Genomic DNA, 27711 nt, shown 5'->3' on the forward strand with positions numbered 1-27711 from the left:
CTGCGGAACTAGGTGGACATACTTTGGGAAATGCTTAAGTATTTCCTCTCTTAGGTAGGCCAGAGGGTAAATGTGAAGGTCAATCCCCATGAAATAATAATTTAATCTCCCTAACACACAGTGTGGGAAACAAGTATTGTCTTTGCATTTTGGTTCTTCCCAATGCCGTAAAATGACAACTCAGTAATTTGTGGTGTAAGTGGACTTTTTGTTTTAAATTGAGAGTGGGAAAAGGAGGTGTGTGGGCTGTCACGGTGTGTCCTTCTCAGGTCGGTCATTGTGTGCAGTGGCGTGTCCTGGTCCCATCACCATCAACATGCTGCATAATGGATGAGGCTGAAGGGAATGAGGCAGCAGGTGTTCTAGCAATTAAAAAAAAAGAAAGAACAGAGCTGTTGATTGTTGCCAACAGCACCAGTCCTCCCTTTCTTCCTTGTACAAACAACAGCTCTCTGTGTCAGTCAGTGGCAAAATGGCAACTGGTCTGCCTTGCTAGTTCTCCAGAGCAGTGTAGTCAACACTTGTATGGATAGTTTGTGTCCTTATATTGGAAGCAGAGTGTGGAGTGTATTTTCCCCTTTGTCTTCTAAAGTGTTGCTCCAATCTAGATAAATGTCCACAAATTTATTAAAAATTGTATCATGGAGGTAGTTATTAGCTATGCTATTAAATATTATTGTTGGTCCTCTTATAAGGGTGGAGGGGTTTCCCTGGTGGTTCAGCAATAAAGAATCTGCCTTCAGTGCAGGAGATGCAGGAGACTCAGGTTTGATCCCTGGGTCAGGAAGAGCCCCAGGAGGAGGAAACAACAACCTGCTCCAGTCTTCTTGCCTGGAAAATTCCATGGATAGAGGAGCCTGGCGGGCTACAGTCCATGGTGCTACAAAGAGTCAGACACAACTGAGCGACTGAGTATAGCACTAATAAGTGGGGCAAGGAAGTATGTCTGTAAATACAGGACTCAAGAGAGTACAGGCTTTCAAGAACCTGAGTATATTCCACAGCCAAGACATATTTAGGGCAAAGGTAAACTTTTTATATTTCATTTTAAATTGGGAAAGGCCTATTCTTTGGATCATCATTACTGCTTCAATTTTTGGGAATTCAATCAATTCCTTTTGCTTTCTGATTGCCTACCTAGCCAGAAATCAGAAACAGCTCTCTAAAAGGACAATAGATTTATATCATCTTGGCATTGAACAGTTGTATCTTTCCGTAAGATGTTGACTGTTTATGAACAAGGGTGTGAGAAAGTTTAGAAACATTGATACAGTTATATGCTTTGCTTTCCATTGTTATTTGTTAATTTTCCAGCGTCATAGAAATAGTGATACATGTAGAACACCACATTTAAGTTAACAGCCTCATGATGTGTATGTGATGCAGAATGCGAGTTCACAGTGGTGTTCAGGAGCCAGCTCATGTGGCTCAAGAGAGAAGATTGTGTTCATTTCCTCTTCACTCTGTGTTCAGTGACATCAACTGAGCTGGAAATCCACAAGGGTGGGAATGTTTACACCATGGAGATTGGCTCTTCTCTCCTCCCCATCTCCTGAGAACCAGTTGTTAAGCATTTAGTAGAATACCGTTGGTTCTAGGCCATCTCACAGGACGACTTAATTATAAGGAGTTTGAAACATACAACCAAGGACTTTCCTAGAGCAGATTGCTTGGTCTAACAACAACACAGTTTCCTTTGCATGCCGTTTTCCCTTTTCTCCCTCTTTCTTCACTTTTGATTAGTGAAGTTTTTCAAGATGATGTGTGGGCAGAGGGTTCTGTTTTGTTTTGTTTTGGGTTAAATATGGATCTCACCTACTAGCTATATAACTAATACCCTTGTTTTTGCTATAAGTTACCTAGAGTGGTGCAGCAGTATTCTGTTTTCTTGTGGCTCTTTGTAACACCTGGAAGACAGGACTCCTTCTTTGTTGATGTGCAGTGTTTATCGAGGAAGCATTGTGTAAGGAGAGCTAAATACAGATTCTGAGCTGTATTCACTCCAGTAGAAACCAAGATGGCACTGCTCCCTCAGTGGGGTCAGCCTCCACATTGAAGTGTCAGTGAGGCCCAGCAATTAACACTGCTTTATTCGGCTGGGATTACCACCTGCTGTCTTCATCACAAAGCAGCCAAAAGAACAGATTTCCTGCCATAATACATTATTTGTAAGTTTAAAGAACCAGAGAAGATAGGTAGGGAAATATTTTGTTCTGAAATGCCTGATGGTCTCAAATGAAGCATCTTGTCTTCCTTCTAGTCCCAGTCACTCCCCATCAGTGGGTGTTTATTTTTTATCCCATAGAGGATCAGGTTGTATATAGGGCTCTTTCCAGCTGGATTCTTTGGCTATGTGTGATGATTTTTTAAATACAGAGATTAAAGTCCAGTGACATCATGGAGATTTCTCTGATTTCACCCCATGGTGTTGAATGAATCGACAATATGTGGGCAGACATTTGGGCATTTCTGTGGATTTGAGGGTTTATGTTCTTTTTCCACTCTTTGAGGAAGAAGCACATTGAAGAGAAGAGATTACATAGGCAGTAGGAAGTTAGATCTTTATTTACAGCTCAATGGACACAGGCATATTTGGGCAGCATAGCCTTCTGTTTAGGAATGTGGGTTGGGAACCTGATTGCCCAGCTTAGAGTCCTGACTCTGCCACCTACTGTGTGAAATTAGGCCAGTTCTTCATGGTCTATACTTGAATTTCTCCATCTGGAAAACGGAGATAATAATAATACTTCTATTGGGGCCTCTGATAGCCCATTGAACATCTTTGTATAAACTCAGAAAGATATCACGGGTGGACTCTTTGAGCTTGAGTACAGACAGTGGCTTTATATGAATTAGGAAAACAGGACTCATTGGAAAAGCCTCTGATGCTGGGAGGGACTGGGGGCAGGAGGAGAAGGGGATGACAGAGGATGAGATGGCTGGATGGCATCACTGACTCGATGGACCTGAGTCTGAGTGAACTCCGGGAGTTGGTGATGGACAGGGAGGCCTGGCGTGCTGCGATTCATGGGGTCACAAAGAATCGGACACGACTGAGCGACTGAATTGAACTGACTGAACTGATGCATTAGGCATGTGTGGATCTCAGCTACCACTGTTGTTGTTGTTGTTGAACTACAGTTATTTACAACAGTGTGTTAGTCTCAGGTGTACAGCAAAGTGATTCAGTTACACATATCTATATTTTCTGATTCTTTTCCATTACAGGTTATTACGAGATGTTGACTACAGTTCTTGTGCTATACAGTAAATCCTTGTTTATCTATTTTCCATGTAGTGGTGTGTGTCTGTTAACCCTGTACTCCTAGTTTATTCCTTCTCCACCTTACCACCTTTGGTAACCATAAGTTTGTTATCTAGTTCTGCAAGTCTGTTTCTGTTTTGTAAGTAAGTCCATTTGCATTATTTTTTAGATTCCATGTATAAATGACACCATAGGATATTTGTCTCTTCTCTATTTGGCTTACTTCACTCAGTACAATAATCTCTAGGTCCATCCATGTTACTACAAATGGCAGTATTTCATTCTCTGATGGATGAGTAATAGTCCTCTGTGTGTGTGTGTGTGTGTGTGTGTGTGTGTGTGTGTGTGTGTATCGCATCTTCCTTATCCACTCCTCCGTCAGTGGATGTTTAGTTTGCTTCCACGTCTTGGCTGTTGTGAACAGTGTTTCTGTGAACATTAGGGAGCACATATCTCTTCCGGTTAGCGTGTTCATCTTTTCTGGATGCATGCCCAGGAGTAGGATTGCTGGATCATATGGTAACTCGATTTTTTGTTTTCTTCAGGAACTCTGTACTGTTTTTCATGGTGCCAGCCACCATTTTAATAAGTAGACCTGAGGAATATTGTTAAATAGGGGTGTATTTCTGTTATATTTGAATGAAAATACCACCTTTTACAAGTGGTATTTTCTGACTACAAAGACTTTTCTGAGTTGAACAAAATGGAAAGCGGCTTTTGTTTTTAACAAAAGAAAAACAGAGAGATTGAGCCACTCTGGAGGTCAACATCTATATCCCCAGTCCTCCCTTTAAAATCTTTGTAATTGTAAAGTATAGCACAATTACAGAAAACCACATGAATTCATGGCTTAGTTTGTTGTTAAAGTGGACGGTCTTGGAATCACTGTATCAAGAAGTAGAGTTTTGTCACCCTGGAAGCCCCTCCTGGACTCCCTCCCATTGGTAATTTCTTCTTTCCTTCTGAAAGTCACTTTCTCATCTTATTCTTCCTTGCTTTTTAAAAAAATAGTTGTGTTGCCCAGGTCATGCCAGCTTTTAAAAGGACAGACTGTTTGAAATGTGATCATCCTGTCTGCGTAATGAGCGTTTCACTATGTTTTATTTTCCTTTGGTAATCGAATAACTTGTTTGGGTGAATTCTTATAGTTTTCTAACTTGACTTTGATGTGTTTTAAAATACCAAGTACTGTTGAAACACAACAGCTTTGTGGTTACTTTGGATTCTTAGCTAAAAATTATTCAGTTATTAGAATATCAAGTGGTGAAATTGATCAGTTCTTCAGACAGCTCTACAACTGTCACAGGACTATGTGTACTTGGCAGAGCCTATAGTTCCATTCTTTGCCCCAAATCAGGAAGCCCAGGGGTTTGACCCCTCTTCCTTGCCATCCTCAGTACGAACGTCATGTTGATTTGAAGACTGGCAAGAACCATTTCTGAGTAGTGAGCAGACGAGGCAGTGGATCGGGCAGAAGTGACTGATAGTGAACTGATAAGTGACTGTCATCAGTGAAAACAAATATGAAAAAGTGTTCCAAGTAACAAACGAGGAGGTACCAGATAGGTTTTTGACTTGAGTACTTTCCTTGGACTGCTGAATGGCTTTCAGCCCTAGCTCCAGATAACATTTTATTATGAATATTTTGAAACATGAGAGAGAGAGGGAAAGGAAGGAAAGAAGGAAGGAAGGAGAGTTGTTTGGTTAAAGAGACCATATACCCACTACCCAGTTCCATAATTGTTAACATTTTCTATATTTACTCCTTTTTTATAATTTTATAATTTATCTATTCATTTATTTTTGGTTGCATTGGGTCTTTGTTACTGCGCGGGCTTTCTCTAGCTGTGGCAAGCAGGGGCTGCTCTCTAGTTGCGGGGTGCAAGCTTCTCGCTGCAGTGGTTTCCCTTGTTACAAAGCATGAGCTCTAGGGTGTGCAGGCTTCAGTAGATGTGGGACACGGGCTCAGTTACCCTGCAGCATGCGGGATCTTCCTGGACCAGGGATGGGACCATCTGTGACCCCTGAGTTGGCAGGTGGATTCTTAACCTGTGGACCACCAGGGAAGTCCTATATTTACTTCTCACACACACACAGTTCACACATCCTCCTAGTATTTTTTCAACCTTTTCAAAATAAATTGCAGACATCAGACCCCTTTCCCCCTAAATTCTTTACTGTGCCTCTCCAAGGTATAAGAATGTTCTACAGAACCAACATGCCGTTGTCACTCTTAATCATGTGAAATAATGCCAAACGACTAATATATATTCAGATTCCCCAATAGTGCCCAAAATATCACCTACAAATCTTTTTTTAAACTAGAATTTCAGTTGGTTGTCATATTTCTTCAGTCTCAACTCTCCCCTCTTCTTCGAGACATTGACTTTTTGAGGGTCGGTTTTCTTATCTAATGTGTCATTTTTTCTGGATTTGCCCAGTTGTTTCCTCACGGTCTCATTTAATCCAATGGTGTGTGTAAGAGTCGGTCACATTGTGGGACCGACACAAAATCCCACATTGTGGGATTTTGTACCCAGCACTCACAAACCCAGATCCATCTGTGAAACAGCAAGTCTGCCTCAACCATACTCAACTTTCTCTTGAGCAGGATTTCTGAACAAAAATTGCAACCACCTAGTTTAGGCTCTCCAGCATGGATTCTTTTCTCTTCCCTTAGGGGGAAAAAATGTACCAGAACTTCCAGTCAGTAGTAAATGTCCTATTAGATGGTTTCTAATCATGATTTCTAAGTTCTAACAGCTGTGTAAAGCACATTTCTACAAGTCTTTTAAAGATGATGGAGCAAGCTCAGAGAAATGGAGCCATGTGCCCAGTGTCACATAGCTCCAGAATGTCAGACCCGAATTTTAGACCCAGACCTTCCCTGGTAGCTCAGACAGTAAAGAATCTGCCTGCATTTTTACCTGGAGAATTCAGTGGACAGAGGAGCCTGATGGGCTACAGTCCACAGGGACGCAAAGAGTCAGACACAACTGAGCAACTGATTCAATACTTGCCTAACACAGATTTGCCTGTGCTGAGGACTAGATGGCAGTTCCATATACAGATCTGTAAAAATTAGTCAATATTGAAGTGTTTATTTAAGGAGCACCTTGATACCCAGGTAAAAACCACCCTGTGGCTGAAGCTTATCTCTTGAAATGGAAACAACACAGATAGCCCAGAAGCACTCCACTTGCCCATATTTTTTCAGGACTCTTTCTTTGCTCTCATATCAATTGCTAATCCTTTCTGTTGTGTTAAAGCACCTGGGTTTTTTATCTTCCTTTGCAGTATCTGTTCTGTTTGCTTGGAAGGTAAGAACAGCCTGAGGATGTGCAGAGACACTCACTGCTAAACCCACTCACGTGTTCCTGGACTGACCCATTTTCTGTGTTGATAGCGCACAATGGTGATATTGGACGATTTAATGCTCCCAGAGTGCTTTGGAGCATTTCTTGTATTCTTAATTAGATTTTTTTAGTGGAGTCTGTCAATCTGTGGCTATAAACAGTGCCTTCTGGGTTTCTGATGACACGATGAAAATATAAATGGATTCTACAGATTGCATTTTATTATGCTCAACATTAAACGCTCAGAGCTAGTGCTGGAGAGGATCACAGCCTGATAATGTTGATTAAATAACCTCAGGCCTGGACTTCTGTGCTGTTTGTTGCCAACCCAAGCAGAATAGATGTCAGGCACTATTGTTATTAAAGAGAGTGTAGCAATCATTGTCATTAGAATATATGCCTTCAGAAGGCAGTGGTGTGGGGTAGTGAAGCCCTGGCCTGGGTGAAGGGAGGTATGGTTCTAGTTTCATCCTTACTGATAGCTCGCTTATGACCTTGAGCAAGTCATTTAATTTGCAGGACATTATTTTTTCTCATCTTTAAAATGAAGAACTTATATATATAACTTGGACTTATTCTGGTGTAGTGAAAAGGGACATGGGGTTGATCTATAAGAAGATTTCTGGGTGCTGTGTGGGAAGGCTAGAAAGGAAGCTGATGTTTGTTTGCTGAGAGGTGATGGAGGCTTACACTAGTGTGTAGTGTAGAGATGGAGGGTAAAGGATAGATCTCAAGTGCATTTTGGAGAGAGGAACATTGCTCTTCTTGATGGTTTGAATGCGTCTGTAAGTTCCTGGTGATGGGAAATGGTGGTGCTATTCATTGATATATAGGAAACCAGAGGTGGAACAGGTTGGATCAGAGGACAGATGTCATGAATTTTGTTTTGATCTTGTTAAGTGTGAAATATTTATTAGGTACCCAAGTGGATATGTTAAGTAAGAAATTGGATGTTCGATTCTGAGCTTCAGAGGAGAAGGGTGAATGCTACACATAAAAACGTGTTAATTATCATGTGGAAGATGCTTAAAGGCAAGATATTTAAGCTCATAAAAGTGAAAGAGTTACCATATGTGAGATATTTAAAGACCTGGGGCTGCCCAGGGAAAAGAAGCTTGTGGCCATAGAGAGAACAAAGGAAAGGTGAAGAAAGGAGAAAAAGAACCATGTGTACACTTAGGAAATGAATGAAGCAGAATGACTTAAGGCAACAGAGAAAGGAATGTTTGTTGAAAGAGTCAGGAGGAAAATCAGGAGTATCTGGTAGTGGGGAGTCCTAGGAGAGGCAAGTGATCTCAAGAGGAAGGAATGGTTGACTGCCATGATGCTGAGACCTTGATTCAGATCAGAGGAGACAATGTCTGTTGGATTAGACGGTATGGTGATAGAATTTAAGAGGAGAGCCAGTAAAGCATGGCATCATTTAAGATCAGGGAGGAAAGATCTGCAAAAAAGCATTGGAAAGAGAGAAATCATAAATGAGATCTATGGTAATTCTAATATTGTGGCCAATATTGACAGTGAAGGTTCTTGAGCTCTTTCTATGGATTTGGCACTGTGGGAAGGGTTTGGCATACACTCATTTATTTACTCTTACGTAATTCATTTACTCTTCATGCATTTGGAGGAGGGATGATTATCACTTTGTAGGTAGGGAAGCTGAGGGTTGGTGGAAGTTCATTAATCTGCTTATGATTTAGCTTGTGGAGCTCAGTTAAATTTGCAGGTCTCCTCTCTTCACCCTTTAAGAATTCTCAGTGAATTCAAAGAGGACAGGTGGGTGAGCTATGAGGACAAGAGTAATAGGAACAGGATACTCGTGTAGGGGTTTGGACAGTGAAAGGAAGGGGGAAAATGAAGCTGCATTAAATTGGGTGTTTTAGGAAAAGTGGGAAATCATTATGCTATTAGCACAGAGATGAAAGATGCTGTGGACTAAGGGGTAAAGTTGAAATAAAGGTAGCACCTATGGATAGGAAGAAAGGGGATTCAGATCTTTCACAGAGGAAAGAGAAAGTGTATTAGTTTCCTTTGAGAGGGCAGAAAAAGATGAAATGATATGAATAGATATGGTCTATAAAGGAATGTTGCAGGGGGGAGATGGTGGTCCTAAAGGAAAGTCTGGCTAGATGGTCTTAACCTCACTGTGATTCAACAAACAAGGTCATGAGCTATAAAGTGCAGGTGGGAGAGTCCACAAGGAGGTCACTGTTGTACTGTCTCTTTAGGAATGGGGAACTAGTGGGAACTAGTGGGAAACAGGGAGACTGCTTGCCAGAGTCCCTTTCCCTCCCCGTATCTTCTCGGATGTCTTTGTTGTTTCAGGTTCAAGTGCATCCCATAGTTCTGACATGCAGGTCCTTTACCACCTGGGCTATGTCTATGGTGGCACCTTACCTCCTACCACCCTCCCCTCCCTACCTTCCTCCCCCTGGTCTCAGCCCTCAGGACTTTTCCTCTTTGTTCAAATAAACCTTTGTGCAGGTCTTTGTGTTTGCCTGGGATGCCCTATTCATCTCCTTCCTCTGAGGGATCCTTTCTCCTGCATTGGGACCTTCTCACATGCCAGCTCCTAAAAGGCTTTCCTTGACTGTCTCAGGCAGACAGAGGTCCTCTCTTTGCTCAGACGCTGTATAGAATCAGCTGTGTGTAGGAGTGTGAACTCTGCAGTCACACTATCTGAGGTTAAATCTTGGCTCTGCTAGTTACTAATTTTGTGTCCTTGGCCAAGTTACTTAACCTCTCTGTGTCTAGGTTTCCTTGACTTTAAGATGGAAGTGATAATCATCAGATCTACCTCATAGGGCTATTATAAGGATTAAATAAATTCATTTGTGGCATACATTTAGAACAGAGAGAGCCTAAGGAAATTGCTATTTGACTGTGAACTATTAGCGTTCATAAATTCATAAATAATTTTCTTTAGTTGTACAGTTTATGTTAATTGCTTGCTCCATGCTCTTGCCCATATATTCCCTCTAATACCAACTACTGTTTTGTAATGCTTTATCTTTCCTTGTGGACTGTGGATTCTTACTGAGTAGGGTCCAAATCTTGTTGTTTTGATCTTACTCTCACCTCTTATACTATCTAGCCTGAGGTAGGTATTTGGTAGATGATTGTCAGTTGATTGCTAATTCTGACTGAGATTAGAATGACTTAAGATGGTTTACAAAGAGTTTCCGTAGGATTTTGATTTGATTTTTCTAGCAACCCTATTAAGGTAACAGAAATAGCCGTGGATTTATTTCTCAGTAAATGTGAAAAATAAGAGCAATTCTATTCTGCTTTGTTTTTTTAGGTTTAAAATGAGATACTCTTTTTGTTAAATATGTCAAATATTCTCAGAATGGAAGCGAGCATAATGAACTGCAAATAATCTCCAGTGAATTAAAGAGATGTGATTTTCATTTACCATTGGTAGGAGGAAATCAAACCTGTTTTTGTACAATAAGATAAAATGTCCCTGTCTTCCAAAGATTAAGTCCAAATATAGTAAATTTTTTATTTTTCTCCCATTTCTTGAATTCAGGCACCATTACTTTGCCAGCCAGTAGAATCTCTTCTTAAGATTACCATAATAGGGTTTTCAGCATTTATTTAAAATCAGACCTTTATTAGTGGACTGCAATTTATTAGTGGACTACAGTTTGTCCACCAGATTGCTTTCAAAAACCTTGAGTATTTAATATTTTGGAAATACAATTTGTATAAATGGTAATGATCAAGATGAAAGACTGATTCTCAGCAGTCTTTGACTGTTCGTGGCAACTGCTTAAAAACGATGGAAACAAAGTAATTAACAAAATATGGCTTTATGACATATAGTGTGTTAAATTATAAACACATCATAAAAATGTTACTATAAAATCATGTGGTTTTCAGTATCAGACTGTTTATTTTGAACTCTTCCAAATTTTAATTATTTGAATGGTTTAGAGCATTGACATGGACAAACTCAGAGATGTAATTACCTTTTAGTTATATGGGAAAGAAATTGAGTACAGATGAGCTTATTACCAATAGTTACTTGCATAAAATAGTATGCTGATATGTTACGACATCCTCTTGCTTCTGCTTTTTGGTTTGATTGTTAAGGTAGAAGACAGTGATTCTTATCCTCTAAAACTATCAAGGTTTTGGTATGTTATCCATTCATAGACTATTTCAGTCTGACAAAGCATGTCCATCCAACAAATGTTTTGATTAGTGATGAAAGTGAATTAATTCTAAACCATAAAGTAGGAAAACATCTGGCATTGGGTTCTCCTGAAAGGCTTACCAGGCATAGCTGGTGATGTAATTGCCATCATAAGTACTTCTGAGGACCCCCATGAATGAAGGAGATGTATGCAAGTTCATGATATCCACCCTTAAAATAATGGTGGTGTTCAATAGCTTCGTCCATGCTCCCTTTTTAGGGTTTATCTCCCCTTTGTTTTCATGTTGAATACCTTCAGAGAAACTTTGGCTTTTCCTGTGAGTAAGATGGAGAAATACCTTCAGAGAACTGTAGAAACTTTGGCTTTTCCTGTGGGTAAGGTGGGGAAATATGGAGTAGTGACATGACCTAACTTCACAGGATTACCCTGGCTGCTGGGTTGAGAATAGATGGAAAAAGGCAAGGGTGGAAGCAGTGAGCCAATTAAGACTCTCATCTAGGTGTAAGATGATGATGGCTCAGAGTAAGGTGGTAGATGTGGTTGGATTCTGGCTAAATTCTGAAGAATGAATCAACAGGATTTGTTACTGGGAATGATTGTGTATGAAAGATTGGGGTCACGTATGACTAAGCTGAACAACTGCAAGGGTAGAGTTGCAAGGACTAATTAGTAGGTAGGTGAGGATCAGCAAGGTGTGAAGAGCAAGGTTTGGTGGGGTGATAAAGTGCTGTTGACGCTGCATGCTTCTCTTCCCCTCTTAGCCCCTGAATGCTTCTGAGCCTGGGCTGTCTTCCCACCCACTACATATCCCAGATCTCCATCTTTTTAAGGGCTCTGTTAATCTTCCCATTCTGTTATGTGTCCTTGGAGAGTGATCACAGGCTGATGGCTTGGCCAGTGCTTTGTCTGGAAGGTTACTGAGAGTCCCCTGTCATTCAGGGTCCAGGTGGGGAGATAAGTGAAGAGTTTGGCAGTCACTTTTCATTTCCCCTGCTCATGGTCTGTTGGTAATGGTGGCTGATTCTTGGTAGTTATTTTGCTTTTTTGAAAAAAAAAAAAAAAAAAAAAGCAATGGCTTATGCTATTACAAAGAGAACAGTAATTAATAGTCTTTATTGTTAAAATATGCAATGAGTTACATTGTAAATACATCATAAAGATGTTGCTAAGATGGGTCATTGAGACACTGAGACAGGTCATCCAAAATCCTGATTCCAATGAGATGTCCTCCATTTCTGAGTATGAACTTCGGACTTACTTAATATACAATTTGTAAAAATTACTTTACATATGAGTTACATGGGGATGTTTTTTAAATGCTTGTTCTAAGTAGGTCTTGGAGACAGTGGAAGAACTGAGAGCTGGTATGTCTAAGATTAATTCCAAACGAAGATGCTGCTGTCCTCACTAGTCTCAGGACCAGACTTTTCAGGGGCACAGTCCTTGTTGAATTTCTGGAGTCTATTCAGCTGTTGACCCTCCTAACAAAGGTCCAGGTGCCTCTACACTAAATAACCTGGACTTGGAAGAATGGATGGCATTTGGACCAGTGGAGAGCAGTGTCAAGGTTATACGGGGACCTAATGGACACAGGAGATGGGGGAAGGAGGCAGAGGAGGAGGAACAGAGGTGGAAATGAGCACCTTCCTCCAAATGCATGGTGCCTACTCTTACTTCTACAATTAGGAGTCTAGGAAATTGAATTTATTCAGACTACATCTTGATTAGCAGGCTGACTTTAGACTGTTAAACCAACTCTACTTGAAATTTTTTAGTGGCTATGCATCACATGCAAAATAATTTTAAGTAGTACCTAGGAATTTTTAGATGGCGTATGAGCCACCCATACTGGAAAGTATTATTTCCTTTTCACTTGTCTCCAAGAGTGTATGTAGAGTTGCATTACTTCTTTCTTCAGTATTTGCTGTGATTTACCAGTTAAGCCTTCTGGACTTGGCATTTTTGTTTGGGAGGGTTATTATTATTATTTTTGGACTGGTCTAGGGTTGTTTATGTCAAAGAATGTGTTTATTCAATTCATCTAAGTTGGTGAACTTATTGGCACAGATTTATAATATTTCCTAGGTATCCTTTTAGCGTCTATAGAATCTGTAATGATATCATGTCATTCCTGATGTTGGTAATTTGTGTCTTTCTTTTTTGGCGAAATACCAAAGGTGATCAATTTTATTAGCTAAAGGTTTATCAATTTTATTGATCTCAAATAACCAACTTTTTATTTCACTTATTTTTTTCCTCTATTACTTTTTGGTTTTCTACTTGATTGATTTCAACTTTGATAGAATTTTTCCTGTTTTCTACTTAATTTGGGCTCAATTTTCATGAGATAGGAGCAGAAGTCAATGATTTGAGATCTTTTTAAAAATATATTTTCCCCATATACTGCCTTAGAGTCTTTCCATACATTTTTTATTTTGCCATATTCTTTCACTACAAAATACATTCTAATTTTTTTTTCTTCTTTGAACAATGGGTTGTTTAGAATTGTATTACTTAGTTTAAAATTTTGGGGTTAGAGATATTTGTTGTTAATGTCTAATTAATTCATTTTAAGTTGTGGGGAGTTGTTTTCTGACACCAACATTTGGTCTACTTCAATAAATGTTTATTGTGAACTTAAAAGGAATAATGTTTATTCTGCTGTTGTAGGGTGGAATATTTTAGGAATGTCAATTAAGTCAATTTCGTTGATAGTGTTTTTTAAGTCTTCTATATCCTTATTGATTTTATGTCTTCTTATTCTATCAATTATTGAAGAGAGATATTAAATCTCTGACTCTAGTTGTGACTTTATTTATTTCTCCTTGTAGATCTGATTTGGTTTGTGTCTATATTGAAGCTTTTTTAAAAAAGAATTTGGTGTAAAAATGTTTAGAATTATCTCTCTGATTACCTAAACATTTTGTCCCTATAAAGTGACTTTCTCTGCTCTGGTATTATTCTTTATTCTGTTGTTATTTAGTTGCTAAGTTGTGTCTGACTCCTCGTGACCCCATGGACTGGAGTCCACCAGGCTCCTGTCCATAGGATTTCCCAGGCAAGAATACTGGAGTGGGTTGCCATTTCCTTCACCAGGGGATCTTCCTGACCCAGGGATCGAACCTGTGTCTCCTGCATTGGCGGGTGGACTCTTTAACCTCTGAGCCACCAGGGAAGCCCATTCTTTGTTTTAGAGGTTGATATAACCACTATTGCTTTCTTTTGATTAGTGTTAGCATGGTATATCTTATTCTATCCCTATTTTTAACCTATTCATGTCTTTCTATTTCAAGTGTGTTACTTGTCGGCATCACATAGTTGGGTCTTGCTTTATTAATGCAATCTTTCTTCTACTTGAGGGTGTTTACACCATTCACATTTAATGCTCTGACTGATATGGTTAGGTTTAAGCCTATAATATTGATGTTTGTTTTCTGTTTATTCCATCTTTTCTGTATTCCCTTTCCCTTTTTTCTTTTTTATTGTTAGGATATTTTTTTAAATATATAATTTCATTTAATCTCCTTTCTTGACTTATTAGCTTTTTTTTTTTTTTAATTTTGCTATTTTAGAGGTTGCTTTAGGATTTACACCATGCATATTTACCTGGCATATTGTAGATGCTCAATAAATATTTACTCATGTACACCCATGGCAGATTCATGTCAATGTATGGCAAAACCAATACAGTATTGTAAAGTAAAATAAAGTAAAAATTAAAAAAAAAAAAAATGAATGACTTGGTGCCCAGACCAAAGGGCTTCTGAGTGTCAGAGGCATCAAGAAAAGCCATCAGTACTCAGCATGGTTCACTCTTTCCCAGCTTTTATTTTGCTTTTTCACACCATGTTAGAATGGATATTGGCTTTTTTCATACTGTCTTGATGTTAGTCTCTCAAGGTTAGAAGTTCTGGGTCCTCCGCTCTTCCTCTTAATGTTTTAACAAATGGATTCTTTATCCTTAGATGGTACTTTCTGCAGGCTTTATTGAAAGTGTAGGTTGGGTCCTCAAGATGAAAGAGGCTGTGCCCTTGACTTATCATGGCCAAACCACCAAAGTAATATCCTTATCAGAAAGAACAGATATTTTTAAAGTTTTGAATAAGAAAAAACTTCAAAGAAATGGTCTATTTAAGATTAGCTGAGCTAAGCAAAGTTACACATGGAAAGGAAATTCAGACCTAACAGATTTTTCCCATTCCTGGAATGCCACCAGTTATTTAAAGTCTCTTGAAATATCTTGAAAAAGAATCATTGAGCTTCCTGATTGAAAAAGAAAAAAAAAAAATTCTCTGCTTTTCTTTTCCAGCAAGTAACCGGCAGAAGTTTTGGTGATAAAGATTTTCGGACAGGATTAGAAAATGGAATCCTTCTCTGCGAGTAAGTATAGCCTATATTCAGTTGGTTTTAAAAAATCATTATTGCTGTTAAGTTTGTCTGCAAAACTTACAGAGTTTGTTTGGAATGCATTCACAGTTTGAATCTGAAATTTTAAAAAAAAATCACTTATGTGGGTTAGGCAGTAAATATAAGCATATTAGTGCAATAGGGAGTGGTGGGGACTATGGCAATTTCAAACTAGATAAAGAAGGAGTATCTGAAAGCTGCTACTCAGCTCCAACCAACTTTTACAGTGTAGCAATTTGGGCCTAAGTGATTGGAAGGATGTAGACCAAATTGTGGTAACAGTAGCAGCTTTTATCCTCCTTATTCCCTCCAAACAAGAACTGCTGCTGCTGCTGCTGCTGCTGCTGCTGCTAAGTCGCTTCAGGCAGCATGTCCAACTCTGTGCGACCCCATAGATGGTAGCCCACCAGGCTTCCCCGTCCCTGGGATTCTCCAGGTAAGAACACTGGAATGGGTTGCCATTTCCTTCTCCAGTGCATGAAAGTGAAAAGTGAAAGTGAAGTCGAAGTGAAAGTGAAGTCGCTCAGTCGTGTCTGACTCTAGCAACTCCATGGACCGCAGCCTACCAGGCTCCTCTGTCCATGGGATTTTCCAGGCATAAGTACTGGAATGGGGTGCCATTGCCTTCTCCGCCAAACAAGAACAGTTTGTGCCAAATAAAAGCAGTGCTTCTATTTACTGACAACATCTTGAAACTTGCCAGGTGATGTTCCTCAGTAGACCTATTTCCCTGAGGTATTTTGAATATATTTAATTCATGTTGTTGACAAAACAGCTGTGGTGTTCAGTTTTTATGCTTTGCATATGGGCTTTGTTGTAGAGTGCTCTTGATGATTCTAGACATGAAATTAACCGTAGCCTTAATACTTAGAGATGGATGAACATAAATATCAAATCAAGATTTCAGAGTTGTGAATTGATTTAATAGGTTCTGTAATTAGGATATTTATTTTTTTGTTTTATTGAGTTGAAATGTACATGCATGAAATGCAGAACTCCTGAATATACAACCTTATGGGTGTTGGGAACTGTACATGTACATGCATGTAACCTACACCCAGATCAAAATATAGATCTGAAAGCTCTCTCATGTCCTTTCCCAGTCGGTCTCAACCACCTGTAGAAAAGCGCTGTTCTGATTTCTATCACCATATTATCTATTTTGCCTTCTCTTGAACTTTATGTAAATAGAATCACACAGAATGCAGTCTTTTCTTGATGACTTGGAGAATATTGTTTGAGACCCACTGATATAGTTAACAGAGCAGGGGTGCTGGAGCCTGAGAATTAAAGATTCAAGTCCTTTCTTCATGCCTTAAATTATTTAATCTCTTTGCATCTCATTTGCTTCTCTTTAAAAGGATAGTAAAAATTTTACAGCTCTTGCATTTCATAAGCTTTTTATAAATTTCAACAGGATAATGTAGATAAAGTGCTTTAAAAAATTGCAACATTTGCTATACAAATGTAGAGTTATTATACAGCAGTTTTCAACACAGTTTGTTGATATTTCCTGCGTTCCACTGCCCTTCTTTCTTCAAAGAGTAATTTATATCCTCTGATTGCTGTTTCCATACCTTCCTTCCTGTGGAGTCTCTTCCCTCTTCTCATACTTTACTTGCCTTACCACATGTTTTTCTCTTTATAAAGTCTAAATCAGAGGTCATCTGTTAAGTAAACCACAATTAGTTCAGCGTCTCACAGAGACAAGCTCAAACAGGCTCCAAACGCTTCCCTTGTGTTCTAGCACCTGCTTCTCCAATGAGTGTAGGCTTGACCCTCTCCTGATGTTAACAGAGTCACCAGAATCCAGTCTAATTTATGTGCACGTGCTCTCTGAAGTCTGTTGAAGTGGGTCCTTGGAACCAGCTTTTGTTTGCCTAACATCAGCTCCAAAGATTCCTATAGGAATCCATATCTCCACCATGTGAGGAAATCTGCCATGGAGTGATGTTTCTTGCCTGCCTTTGGATTAGCTGGGCTCACCTGAAGACAAGGCTCTGGATCCAGAGACATCTGCACACATGGACTTCGTTTCTTGCCTGGATGAAGATGTTGAGTTAGATGTTGGAGTCTTGTGTGGAGTGGCACCAATCGTTGACCCTTTACAAACAAATTAATAACTGTTAGGGTTGTTTAGAGGTGGAGAGGTGGAGACTAGGTCTGAGCCATGGTTGGGAAATAGCATGGTTAGACAGCATAGAGGCACAGATTATGGCCAGGAACGTCTTTAAATAAATAAAGGATTTTGAGTCCTGACAGCCTGTGGGTGAGCTGAGGGGAATGGCCAACATGGAGAATGTGGATGAATGTTTCTTTCTGGGTAGGCAGGATGAAGGCCCAGGACAAGCGAGTTATTGTCTAACTCCTCTGACCACAGGGAATTAGACCCACTGGTGGATTTGAAGGAGTCTGACAATTAGGGTCAGGCTTCCCCATGGGACTCCATCTGGCAGCTCTGGAGCAGAGTGTGTGATTGTGGAATGAACTGCAGTGGTGGTCTAAAAACCATGAGTGCAGCCCCAGCCAGAGCCTTGGAGAGAAAGCTGAGGCAGTAGCCAGACATACAAGATGCAGACAAAGTTCTAAGTGCAGGGCCTACAGAGCAATGAAAGACAGAGGTAGGACTCAGGGCTGGATGTCCCAACCGTTGGTAACAATGGAGGAAGAAGGCCCCCCTCTCCTTGTTGGTCAGGGGTGGGGGCATGGTTAGGTATGATCTGAATAGAAGTGCTGGGCTGCTGCAGACTGAGATTAGCAAGTGTATTTTTCTGGGACTTGTGTGCAGAGACCAGTCTGGCAAGGAGGGGAACTTGCCCTGTTCCAGGCATGGAGCTGGTCGATGGTAGGGCTTGAAAGTCAGGGGGCTCAGTTTGGAGAGTCTCAGGAAAGTGAGGGTTCCCAGATAATAGATCTATACAGCCTGTCTTTGGAGAGTAGATAAGGGTACCATGACTGTGCCACTCTCTAGAACCAGAGAGAGTTCTGTGGATGCTGGTGATTAAGCAGTTCTAACTTACCACCACCACCCAGGTAGCAACACTTGAAAATATAAGAACCTGCTGTAATTTCAAATTTTGAAAACCAGCAGTTCAGCTCTTCTAAGGTAGATTGGCTCCAACTCTTTTATCCATGGAGAGACACCATGCTCTCTGTTCACTAAAAATTTCGTGGGTGGTTTGTAAGTGTGAAAAATTTAATCTCACAGTTCTTCTCAAATGGAAAGGTGTCTTTGGGGCCTGGGTCTGGTTCTCCTCTTGCCAGCCTGGTTCTAGATTTACCTGTGGCCCGCAAGAACTATTACGATACCCAGTTTACAGAGCAGGTAGCTGAGGCACAGTGGACTAAATCACTAGGCTAAGATTACATCCTGGAGGAGGGCATGGCAACCCACTCTAGTATCCTTTTCTGGGAAATCCCATGGACAGAGGAGCCTGGCAGACGACAGTTCATGGGGTTGCAAAGAGTCAGACACGACTAAGCGACTAAGCACAGCACACGGTTGTACCAGATGAGAAAGATTTAAACTCAGAAGTCTCGTTCCTTTGCTTTTGTTCTTAATCATTGTCCTGTGTCTAGAGCTGGGATTTTAATGAGACAGAAAAGCAAGAGGTTGGTGAGGGGGGATGGAATTGGTGCCAGAAAACCCAGAATATGGGGAGAGGGCATTACAGAGGATGCCCGCCGGGTCTCAGCTGAACAGAGGAAGAAGGACTGTTTGGAGTTAGTAGTCTTGGAAACATGTAAGCATCAAGGGCCTGGTGGTTCCTCTTAAGAAGTCCAGTCCAGTGAAAAGGAGGGCATGGGAGAGCTGAGGCTGTAGTCAGTGGACAGTGTAGTGAAGTCGAAGTCACTTAGTCATGTCCAGTTCTTTGCAACCCCATGGACTGTACTGTTCATGAAATTCTCCACGCCAGAATACTCAAGTGGGTAGCCTTTCCCTTCTCAGGGATTGAACCCAGGTCTCCCACATTGCAGGTGGATTCTTTACCAGCTGAGCCACAAGGGAAGCCCAAGAATACTGGAGTGGGTAGCCTATCCCTTCTCCAGGGGATCTTCCAGACCTAGGAATCAAACCGGGGTCTCCTGTATTGCAGGTGGATTCTCTACCAACTAAGCTATCAGGGACAGTGTATGGGTTTCAGTTTTCTTAGGTAAGAGCTGTCAAAACTTGATGGTCACCAGTGAAGTTGGGGGACCTGTACCGAGGACCACAGAGATGGGAGAGAGAGAAGACTGGCACCTACAGGCAACATATAAGATGGAAATTGAGTAGCTTCAGAATCACCCCAGGAGCTCTTTTACTCTGCCTGTGAAATGCAGTACACTTGCCTTTGCATATGTATCCCCAGATATAGTAATCCTTATGCATAAATGTATAACTTACAGTAAAAGCAAGAATAAAATAAAGTGCAGGTGCCAAATAGAATTATAGTACTGTAGATGTATTTTTGGTCTAACTTTCTCTGTTGTTTTTGCCAAGTGTGTAGTTGAAGTTTGGAGGTTAAATACTCCAATGATGTGAGCTCTCCCCGGAGCGTTATATAAAAGGCCTAGGGTCAAAGTGTGACAAAGCCGCAAACGTGTGACAAGTGTCATGCTGTTAGAAATGTTAAATGAATACCACATTGTATCCTCGGGGACTTTCAAGGACTTGAAAAGGAAAGCTATAAAGACCATTCCCTGAGGAAGCTGGTCCCAGAACAGAGCCACTCTTGACTGCCATCTAGTTCCCTGCATGCAGCTCAGACATACTGTTGTAAAATATTCCAGAAAGGAATGGTTCTGACTTGTGTTCCTGAGACTTTATTATAAGATAAAACTGGGAAGATTTCCCTGGAGAAAGGAATGGCCACCCACTCCAGTATTCTTGCCTGGAGAATTCCATCGACGGAGGAGCCTGGTGGGTTACAGTGCATGGGGTTGCAGAGTTGAACATAAGTGAGCAGCCAACATTGTGGAATTCCGTCTATATAAGGAATTGGCAAATTCTGGCCTTTGGCCTGTTTTTGTGCAGGGCTTCCTGCTTGCTAAGAATGATTTTTACATTTTGAAAGAGTTGTAAACAACCGATCAAAACAAAGCAAGAGTTTGTGTGGGGCTTACAGAGCCTAAAATGTTTACTACCTGGTCCTTTACAGAAAGTTTGCCGGCCCGTGAAGACTATGGACTTAGTTTTGGTTGTGAATTGCTTACCCTCGTAAAGCTGAGTTTTCAGTGCAAAGTGCTATTTGAGTAAATCAAATGCCTTTTCAAAGACGGGTTTTTCAGGAGTTTCTTTATAAGTCCCCCCAACAGCTTGTTATTTTGAAATTCTTTTAACTTATGGAAGAGTTAGAAGAATAATGTAATGATTATCCATATGCCCTACAACTATATGCAGATGGTTCAGGGAGAAAGAGGCATATACAGAAAGAGAGAAAGCGGGCATAGCAAAATGACAATAATAATAGTGGCATGCAGTTGCAGGGTGTATTTCTTCTCTCTTCTCTGTGGTTTGCTTTCTCATCCTCACCTCACACTTTTCTTTCTTTTTGGTTACTATCCAAAGATATATATTTAACAAAAGCCAGTTTGTATCTTTTTATGGGGAGCATGGTGAAAAGTGAATGGATTTGGGAACTCCTAGGTTGAATCCTATGAAACTGTTGTATCAGTAGACCACAGCCAGGCAGATAATGTGATTTCATATGCTTCAACCTAGTGGATGTTCCAGATCCTAGATTCACCCCCTGTGTGTGCTTAGGCAAGTTACCTCACCTCCCTGAACCCCAGTTTCCTTATCTATAAAAACAGACATAATTGTACCTAATTCATTGAGTTTTTCAGAAAAGTAAATGATTTGATATTGGATATAAAACTCTTTAGTGCTTGAAACATAGCAGGCACTTAAGTGTTAGCTTTTCTCCTCTCATCCATGAAATGGGGGAAATTCCTATCTCATCATATCCCTGAGAGATTCCAGTGAGAGAATGCGTGAAGCGCTCGGCAGTGTCTGGCCTGGGCTGGCACTCTGAATCACTCGCCGTTTCCATTATTATTGTTGGAAATAGGCCCAAAGTCAATTATAAATGTGACATAATCAATGCAACTCTGTGTCACTGTGCACATATCAGCTCTCTCCCTGGGCTGTCAGCAAGCCACAGGATGGACCAATGGGGGGCCTGTTTTCCTAGTTTCTCTTGCTCAACTTGTGATCAAACCAGGCAAGAACATTTGGGTCCCTTACAAACTTGATCATCTGTGAATAATGAATTTTGGCTGGCAGAGCTCGGGGCCAAGAGCGATTGTTTTGAAAACAGTGGCCTTGACCTCTGTGGTGACGTCATTTCCTCCTGCTCCCTCCAGTCTGTTGTGGTTTCTTTCTCTCAGAAGCTATTCCAGGACCCTCCAGGCAGAACTGATGGGCTCCTCTCTGGCATCTACCTACCTGTACAGCCTCCGTGCTAGTCCTTATCACGGTGCTCGAACTCTTTATCCCATGTTTGCTTCCTGTACCAGACTGAAAGCTTCCTGAAGACCTCTTTTATTTATCTTTGGATTTCCCCTTGGACATTGGTCTGGTACATAATACATCTGTTACAAACAGCTGTTGGATAAATTGAGTCCAGTAGTAGGCAATCTAGTCATCATTAGATTAGATCTAATCATCATTAACTTTCTCCCAGTTTTTGCTGTCATCATCAGTATTATCTCCCTTCTCCTCTTCTCTCTTTCCCTCCCCCCTCAACTCCTCCCTTGCCTACACACACACATACAGCTTTACATAAAGAATGAACCCATCCCTGAGGACTGGGAGTTCAAAGGATGGAACTGTCTGTACTCTTTACCTGTAAGAGTCTCCATGTCTTCTTAGGAGTCACGGAGGTAAACTTCTGGGCTTTGTTCTACAGACACATTTGGATGGAATGCAAAGTCCAAGTATGTTGGTCTGCAAATAAGTGACCAATAAAAAATGTCTTAGTGGATTTTTGTCTCAGTTCTTATATTGCTGAAATAGTTTTCTGAAGATAAGAAATCTGCTGGCAAACACTTGTTTATATCATCACTGATGAATGAACTACTTATCCTGAGAAGAAGGACTTGTCTTAGATTCTTGTCCTGATTTCAGCATAAACTGTGGGGTGCCAAGAATTTGGGCTCATGTGCTAGGACAGTTGGGGAATTGATGGCATAGCTTTCCATGGAGACATTTTGTCATATGGAGGGCTTACTGGACATCGACTGTGTTCTGTACAGTCCCACATTAGGCACTGAGGGGCATAAAAAGGATATATAAGGCTTGATCCATGGTCTTCAGGAGTTTTATAATGTGCTTGGGGATTGACATACACACAAAGCAGTTGTGACTGTGTAAACCAGTGTGTGAATAAATGCAAAGGTAACTAAAATTTAATCCACCAGGTTTAATAAGAAGTTAAACAAGGGAAGATGGTTGTAGTTTGGGAGACGTTATACCAAGTTCTTGTTACTTAAGATGAGAAAAGGTGAGGGAATGACGAGGGCAGACTCCACAGGAACAGAAGCAGAGGAAAGGTCTGGAGACAGGAATGAGGATGCTGTGTTTAGCAAATAGTGGAAGTCTGCCTGGTGGGACTTTCTTCATCCAGCTAACCTTTTTAAGAACCTGCTTACAGGTGTGGCCAGTTACCATAGAGACTAGTAAACTAAGCCATAACAGGAGTTAGTTAATATAACAGGAGTGCCAAAATGAGCTCCAGAATCTGAGCCCTAGTCTCTTGTGTGATGTTAACCTAAGGTTTCCTGGTTAGGTGGAGTCCTAAATGAAGAGCAGAAATTAGCCAGGGAAGAGAAGAGAGGTGGAAGTAGGGAGAAGTCATGTTCTAACCCAAGAGAATCACGTTTGAGATGTTAAGACATCATCTTACCAATGCTTAAGATAGAAGCTCCATGTATCGGAGAAGTTGCAAGAAGACTCATTTGGTGAAAATGTAGAAAACAGGGAGGATAATGATATGAGATGAGGGTGGATGAAGAAAAGCAAGCAGGGTCAAGATTGCACAGCGCCTTTGTAAACTGTAGAAGGAGTTTTGGGGTGTGATTTCCAGAGCAGTGGAAATGAGAGGAATTTAAAAGAGATCAACAGGGAACTTCCCTGGCAGTCCAGTGGTTAAGAATTGCCTTCTAGTGCGATTTGATGGGAACTCAGGTTTGATTCCCTGGTTGGGGAACTAAGATCCCACATGCTGCCAAGCAGCTAAGCCCACATGTTGCAGCTCCTGAGCCCACACGCCCTGGAACCTGTGCGCCACAATTAGAGAGAAGCCCATGGGCCGCAATGAAGACACAATGCAGCCAAAATTAAATAAACAAATATTTTTTAAAAAGAGAGAGATCAACAAGACTTGATAGGGTATAGGGATAGGTGAATAAAAGAGAAGACTGAAAAATCACTTAAACATTTCAGTTGTTAATGACAAGCAGGGTCGACCTTTGGTGTGAGCTAGAAGGGCTCTGTTTGGTGGGAGAGGCCATAATTTCAGTTTGGGCAGACTGAGTTTAGGGTCCAGACCATCCACTCAGGCAGAGAGTCCTGTAGGCCATCGGGGACAAGGGCAGAACTTAGTGGTTAGATGATAGATTTAAATTGAACTTGCCAGCTGTTGTTGGACATTAGGGTTAAGCCATGATATATGACAGTCTCTCTGAGGGAAAGAGCACCTCAAGAAAGAGCAGCAGAGCAAGGTCTCAGTTTGAGGACGCCTCCTCCCTGGTCAGGATGAGAAAAAGAGAAACTCACACATGAGGCTCTCAGAGGGACGAGAGGAAACTCACGAGCATGGTGTCATGGAATCCAGAGAAGCTAAGAAGACTTCTAAGGAGCTGAGGTCTCCTGTATTGCCTGGCCCTGGCAGAGGTCTCACTGGTAGAGGAAGGCACTGCAAACTTTGTCAGTTAATGGCCATTTCTGGGAACTGACCATGATTCCACCTAATGGTCTTAGCTCTCGCTCATGCTTTTGCATCATTTCAACAGGCTATTATTGTTAGAGACCTTATATCTAATATAAAACTTCACATGCAGTATTTTCCTCCACTATTGATAAGGAAATGAGATTAGCTTGACTCAATGGCTTAGCAGTGAAGTGACCACATATCAGATAAAATGCTTTTGAGAGTGAAAGGGGGTGTTAACCAGCTGTGCTGCTGGAACAGCAAATGAAACCTGGGACTGTCCTTGGCAATGTACATAGGTACGTATGTCTGTATATAATATGTATGTGTATGTACATAGGTGTGTGTGTGTGTGCATGGTCACCCCAGTGGTTGGCCATTCCAGACTGGTATCTTCCAGTGACCATTACCTTGCTCAGTATTCACAAACCCTTCCCTTATTTTGTCCTCTCAGCCTGGATCAGATTGTCCCACCATCCTTCGCAGATGACAAGACGGAGACCCAGGGTGCTAGGGGGCAGTGTGTCTCCCAGTCTTTGTCTGGGGCTCTTTCGCTAAACCAGATACTCCAATCTCAGCAAACTTGGGTCCTTTTGCCCTCACAGATTTTGACTTTAGCAGACTGGTGAGAATTTGATAGGCCTCCAATGTAGGGTTCTCCCTTGTCTTTCTGCCAAATCACAGTTGGCCTCACTGACTTGGCCTGATTCCAGCCCTTTGGCACCAAGACCCATTAAGCTTTTAGGTTCAAGTAAGGACATTTCAACCCACTCTTTTTGTAAAGATCTCCAGTAAAAAGCAGCTTTTTGTTTGAAGATTGGCCTGGCTTAGGTGGGGACTTAGGCAAGAACTGAGTATCTCTGACAGCCTTCTGTTAGGAAAGATGAAAACAGATGAAGGCCATGGAAGGCGAATTTGTAGGATTCATGATGAGCAAAACAGACTCCCAGTATTGCCTTTCTTTCCTCTTTGAATTCTCACCAAATAAACAGCCTTTGGTTTCTATTTAAAAGAGGGGCTCTTTGCACAGTGTGTAGGGGGAAATTCAACTGTTCACATCCAAATTGTGCTTTAGCATCAATTACAAGAGTCTGCTAGTGGAAGGGGGGACCTTGTGTGTGCATCTGAAATGTTCTCAAGTTCATCCATCTTTGCACATAGCTTTTCCATTTAAAAGTATATAATCCTTGTCACAACTTCTTTTCTCTTAACATATAGGGCAAGTATATTTTGTTTTCATGCTTCAAAAAATGTATTTGAAACTTCCTTTAGCATAATTACTATTCCGAAACAACTTCCCTCAAAATATGACTTCCTTCACCCTGGGCTTCCCTGGTGGCTCAGTGATAAGCAATCTGCCTGACAATGCAGGAGACATGGGTTTGATCCCTGGGTTGGGAAGATACCTTGAAGGAGGAAATGGCAACCTGTTCCAGTATTCTTGCCTGGCAAATCCCATGGACAGAGGAACCTAGTGGGCTACAGTCCATAGGGTCTCAAAAGACTCGGACATGATTTAGTGACTAAACAACAATTAATCTGTACCTTGATGAATATTTAACTTCCACTCATGGAAATCACAGGCTTAATCTCTTTCCTTGTGAACAAATTTATTGCATATTTATTGCAATGATTGATTGGCTTAAAAAATATTTATATATGTAGATATATAAAATCAGTAGGTTTAAATATGGGCTGCTTGTGTGGTAGAGGAGAAAACGACCTCTCCTATTGGCTGCCTGTGGGCTTACATGCTGGATTAGGCTTTACTTGCATTTGAGAGGATTTAGTAGCTCCCTAATTGTATTTCCTTAATAATCCATTTTTTGATTGTCTCTACTGGCCTGTCAGGCTGGGTGGGCTGGCCTCCCACAATGAAGTCTGCAGAATTTCTGCCTGAAGCATGCCATTCTAAATGTTTCCTTTGGTTACCCGCAGAAGAGGACCTTTTCTTAAGTAGCCCACCAAGGACCGAGTTTATAAATGATTCCTTTCTAAGTCAACTATACAGAAATAGACTTTCCTCTTTATTTTAAGGGGAAACAGAAAGAGTGAATGAACGGACAAATGGGAAGTTAAAGTTAAGGCAATGATTAGCTCCAGTGCCTCTGTTTTCTTCTGTCACTATGAATACCACCACGAGGCTGACACTCCAAAGCATGGCTTCATCATGCCCAGCACGTCTTTCTACAAGGCAGCACGTAATTCAGGTTCCTTAGCCTGAAACCTGGTGTCCTTCACTGTCTGGAGACGGTTTTTCTATTTGGCTAATCTTAAGTGAAGAGGAACTAAAAAGTCTCTTGATGAAAGTGAAAGTGGAGAGTGAAAAAGTTGGCCTAGGGCTCAACATTCAGAAAATGAAGATCATGGCATCTGGTCCCATCACTTCATGGGAAATAGATGGGGAAACAGTGGAAACAGTGTCAGACTTTATTTTGGGGGGCTCCAAAATCACTGCAGATGGTGACTGCAGCCATGAAATTAAAAGACGCTTACTCCTTGGAAGGAAAGTTACGACCAACCTAGATAGTATATTCAAAAGCAGAGACATTACTTTGCCGACTAAGGTCCATCTAGTCGAGGCTATGGTTTTTCCTGTGGTCATGTATGGATGTGAGAGTTGGACTGTGAAGAAGGCTGAGCACCGAAGAATTGATGCTTTTGAAGTGTGGTGTTGGAGAAGACTCTTGAGAGTCCCTTGGACTGCAAGGAGATACAACTAGTCCATTCTGAAGGAGATCAGCCCTGGGATTTCTTTGGAAGGAATGATGCTAAAGCTGAAGCTCCAGTACTTTGGCCACCTCATGCAAAGAGTTGACTCATTGGAAAAGACTGATGCTGGGAGGGATTGGGGGCAGGAGGAGAAGGGGACGACAGAGGATGAGATGGCTGGATGGCATCACTGACTCGATGGATGTGAGTCTGAGTGAACTCCTGGAGTTGGTAATGGACATGGAGGCCTGGCGTGCTGTGATTCATGGGATCCCAAAGAGTCAGACACAACTGATCGACTGCACTGAACTGAACTGAACTGAACTGAATCAGCCCTTTGCACTGGCCATAGAAAATTACCATCATTCTCGTGATTCTTCTTGTGCTCCCCTAGCTCCATGCCTTGGCTGCATTTCATTCCAGCCACTTGGGGTACTCACTTGCCTGTCCATTTCTATCTCCTTAATTCCTAAACCCACACAATATGCACTTTTCTGTCCATTAAGATGTCCCCCTGGCTGTAGCCTGAATTCGGCATTCCCTTCTCACTCAGAGTCTGTAACGATGTTGACAACCGTACGTCCTGTAGTGGAGATGAAAACTCTGATTTCAAGTGATCTCTTTCTTGTTTCTGGTTTGAAAAGTATTTTGGCTTTGCCTAGAGCAAGTAACTTGCCTTAGACATGGCACTACTTGTGAGATTGTATGTGTTAACTTTCTATTAGATTATAAATTCCTTGATAGTAACAATGACTCACCCATCTTTCCATATATAATGATGCTGGCACATGGCAAGAATGCAGTAAGTTTTGGGAAAATGGGAAGAGGAGGGATTATTGCAAAATTAGCATTTTAAAATTATTAACATAGTTATAATTAACCCATAAATATGT

General features: G+C 41.1%; 1 protein-coding gene across 42 annotated transcripts in view; it reads left to right on the forward strand.

The window, feature by feature from the left end:
* Positions 1–27711, forward strand: part of LIMCH1 (LIM and calponin homology domains 1) — a 352732-nt gene that overhangs the window by 125492 nt on the left and 199529 nt on the right. For all 42 annotated transcript variants that reach the window (XM_027970954.2, XM_027970957.2, XM_027970951.2 and 39 more), the window contains exon 2: positions 15094–15164. In XM_027970954.2, the coding sequence (XP_027826755.1) occupies positions 15094–15164 (71 nt within the window). The remainder of the gene's footprint in view (positions 1–15093; positions 15165–27711) is intronic.

The sequence above is a fragment of the Ovis aries genome, chromosome 6 (assembly GCF_016772045.2).
Source record: "Ovis aries strain OAR_USU_Benz2616 breed Rambouillet chromosome 6, ARS-UI_Ramb_v3.0, whole genome shotgun sequence".
Classification (NCBI taxonomy): domain Eukaryota; kingdom Metazoa; phylum Chordata; class Mammalia; order Artiodactyla; family Bovidae; genus Ovis; species Ovis aries.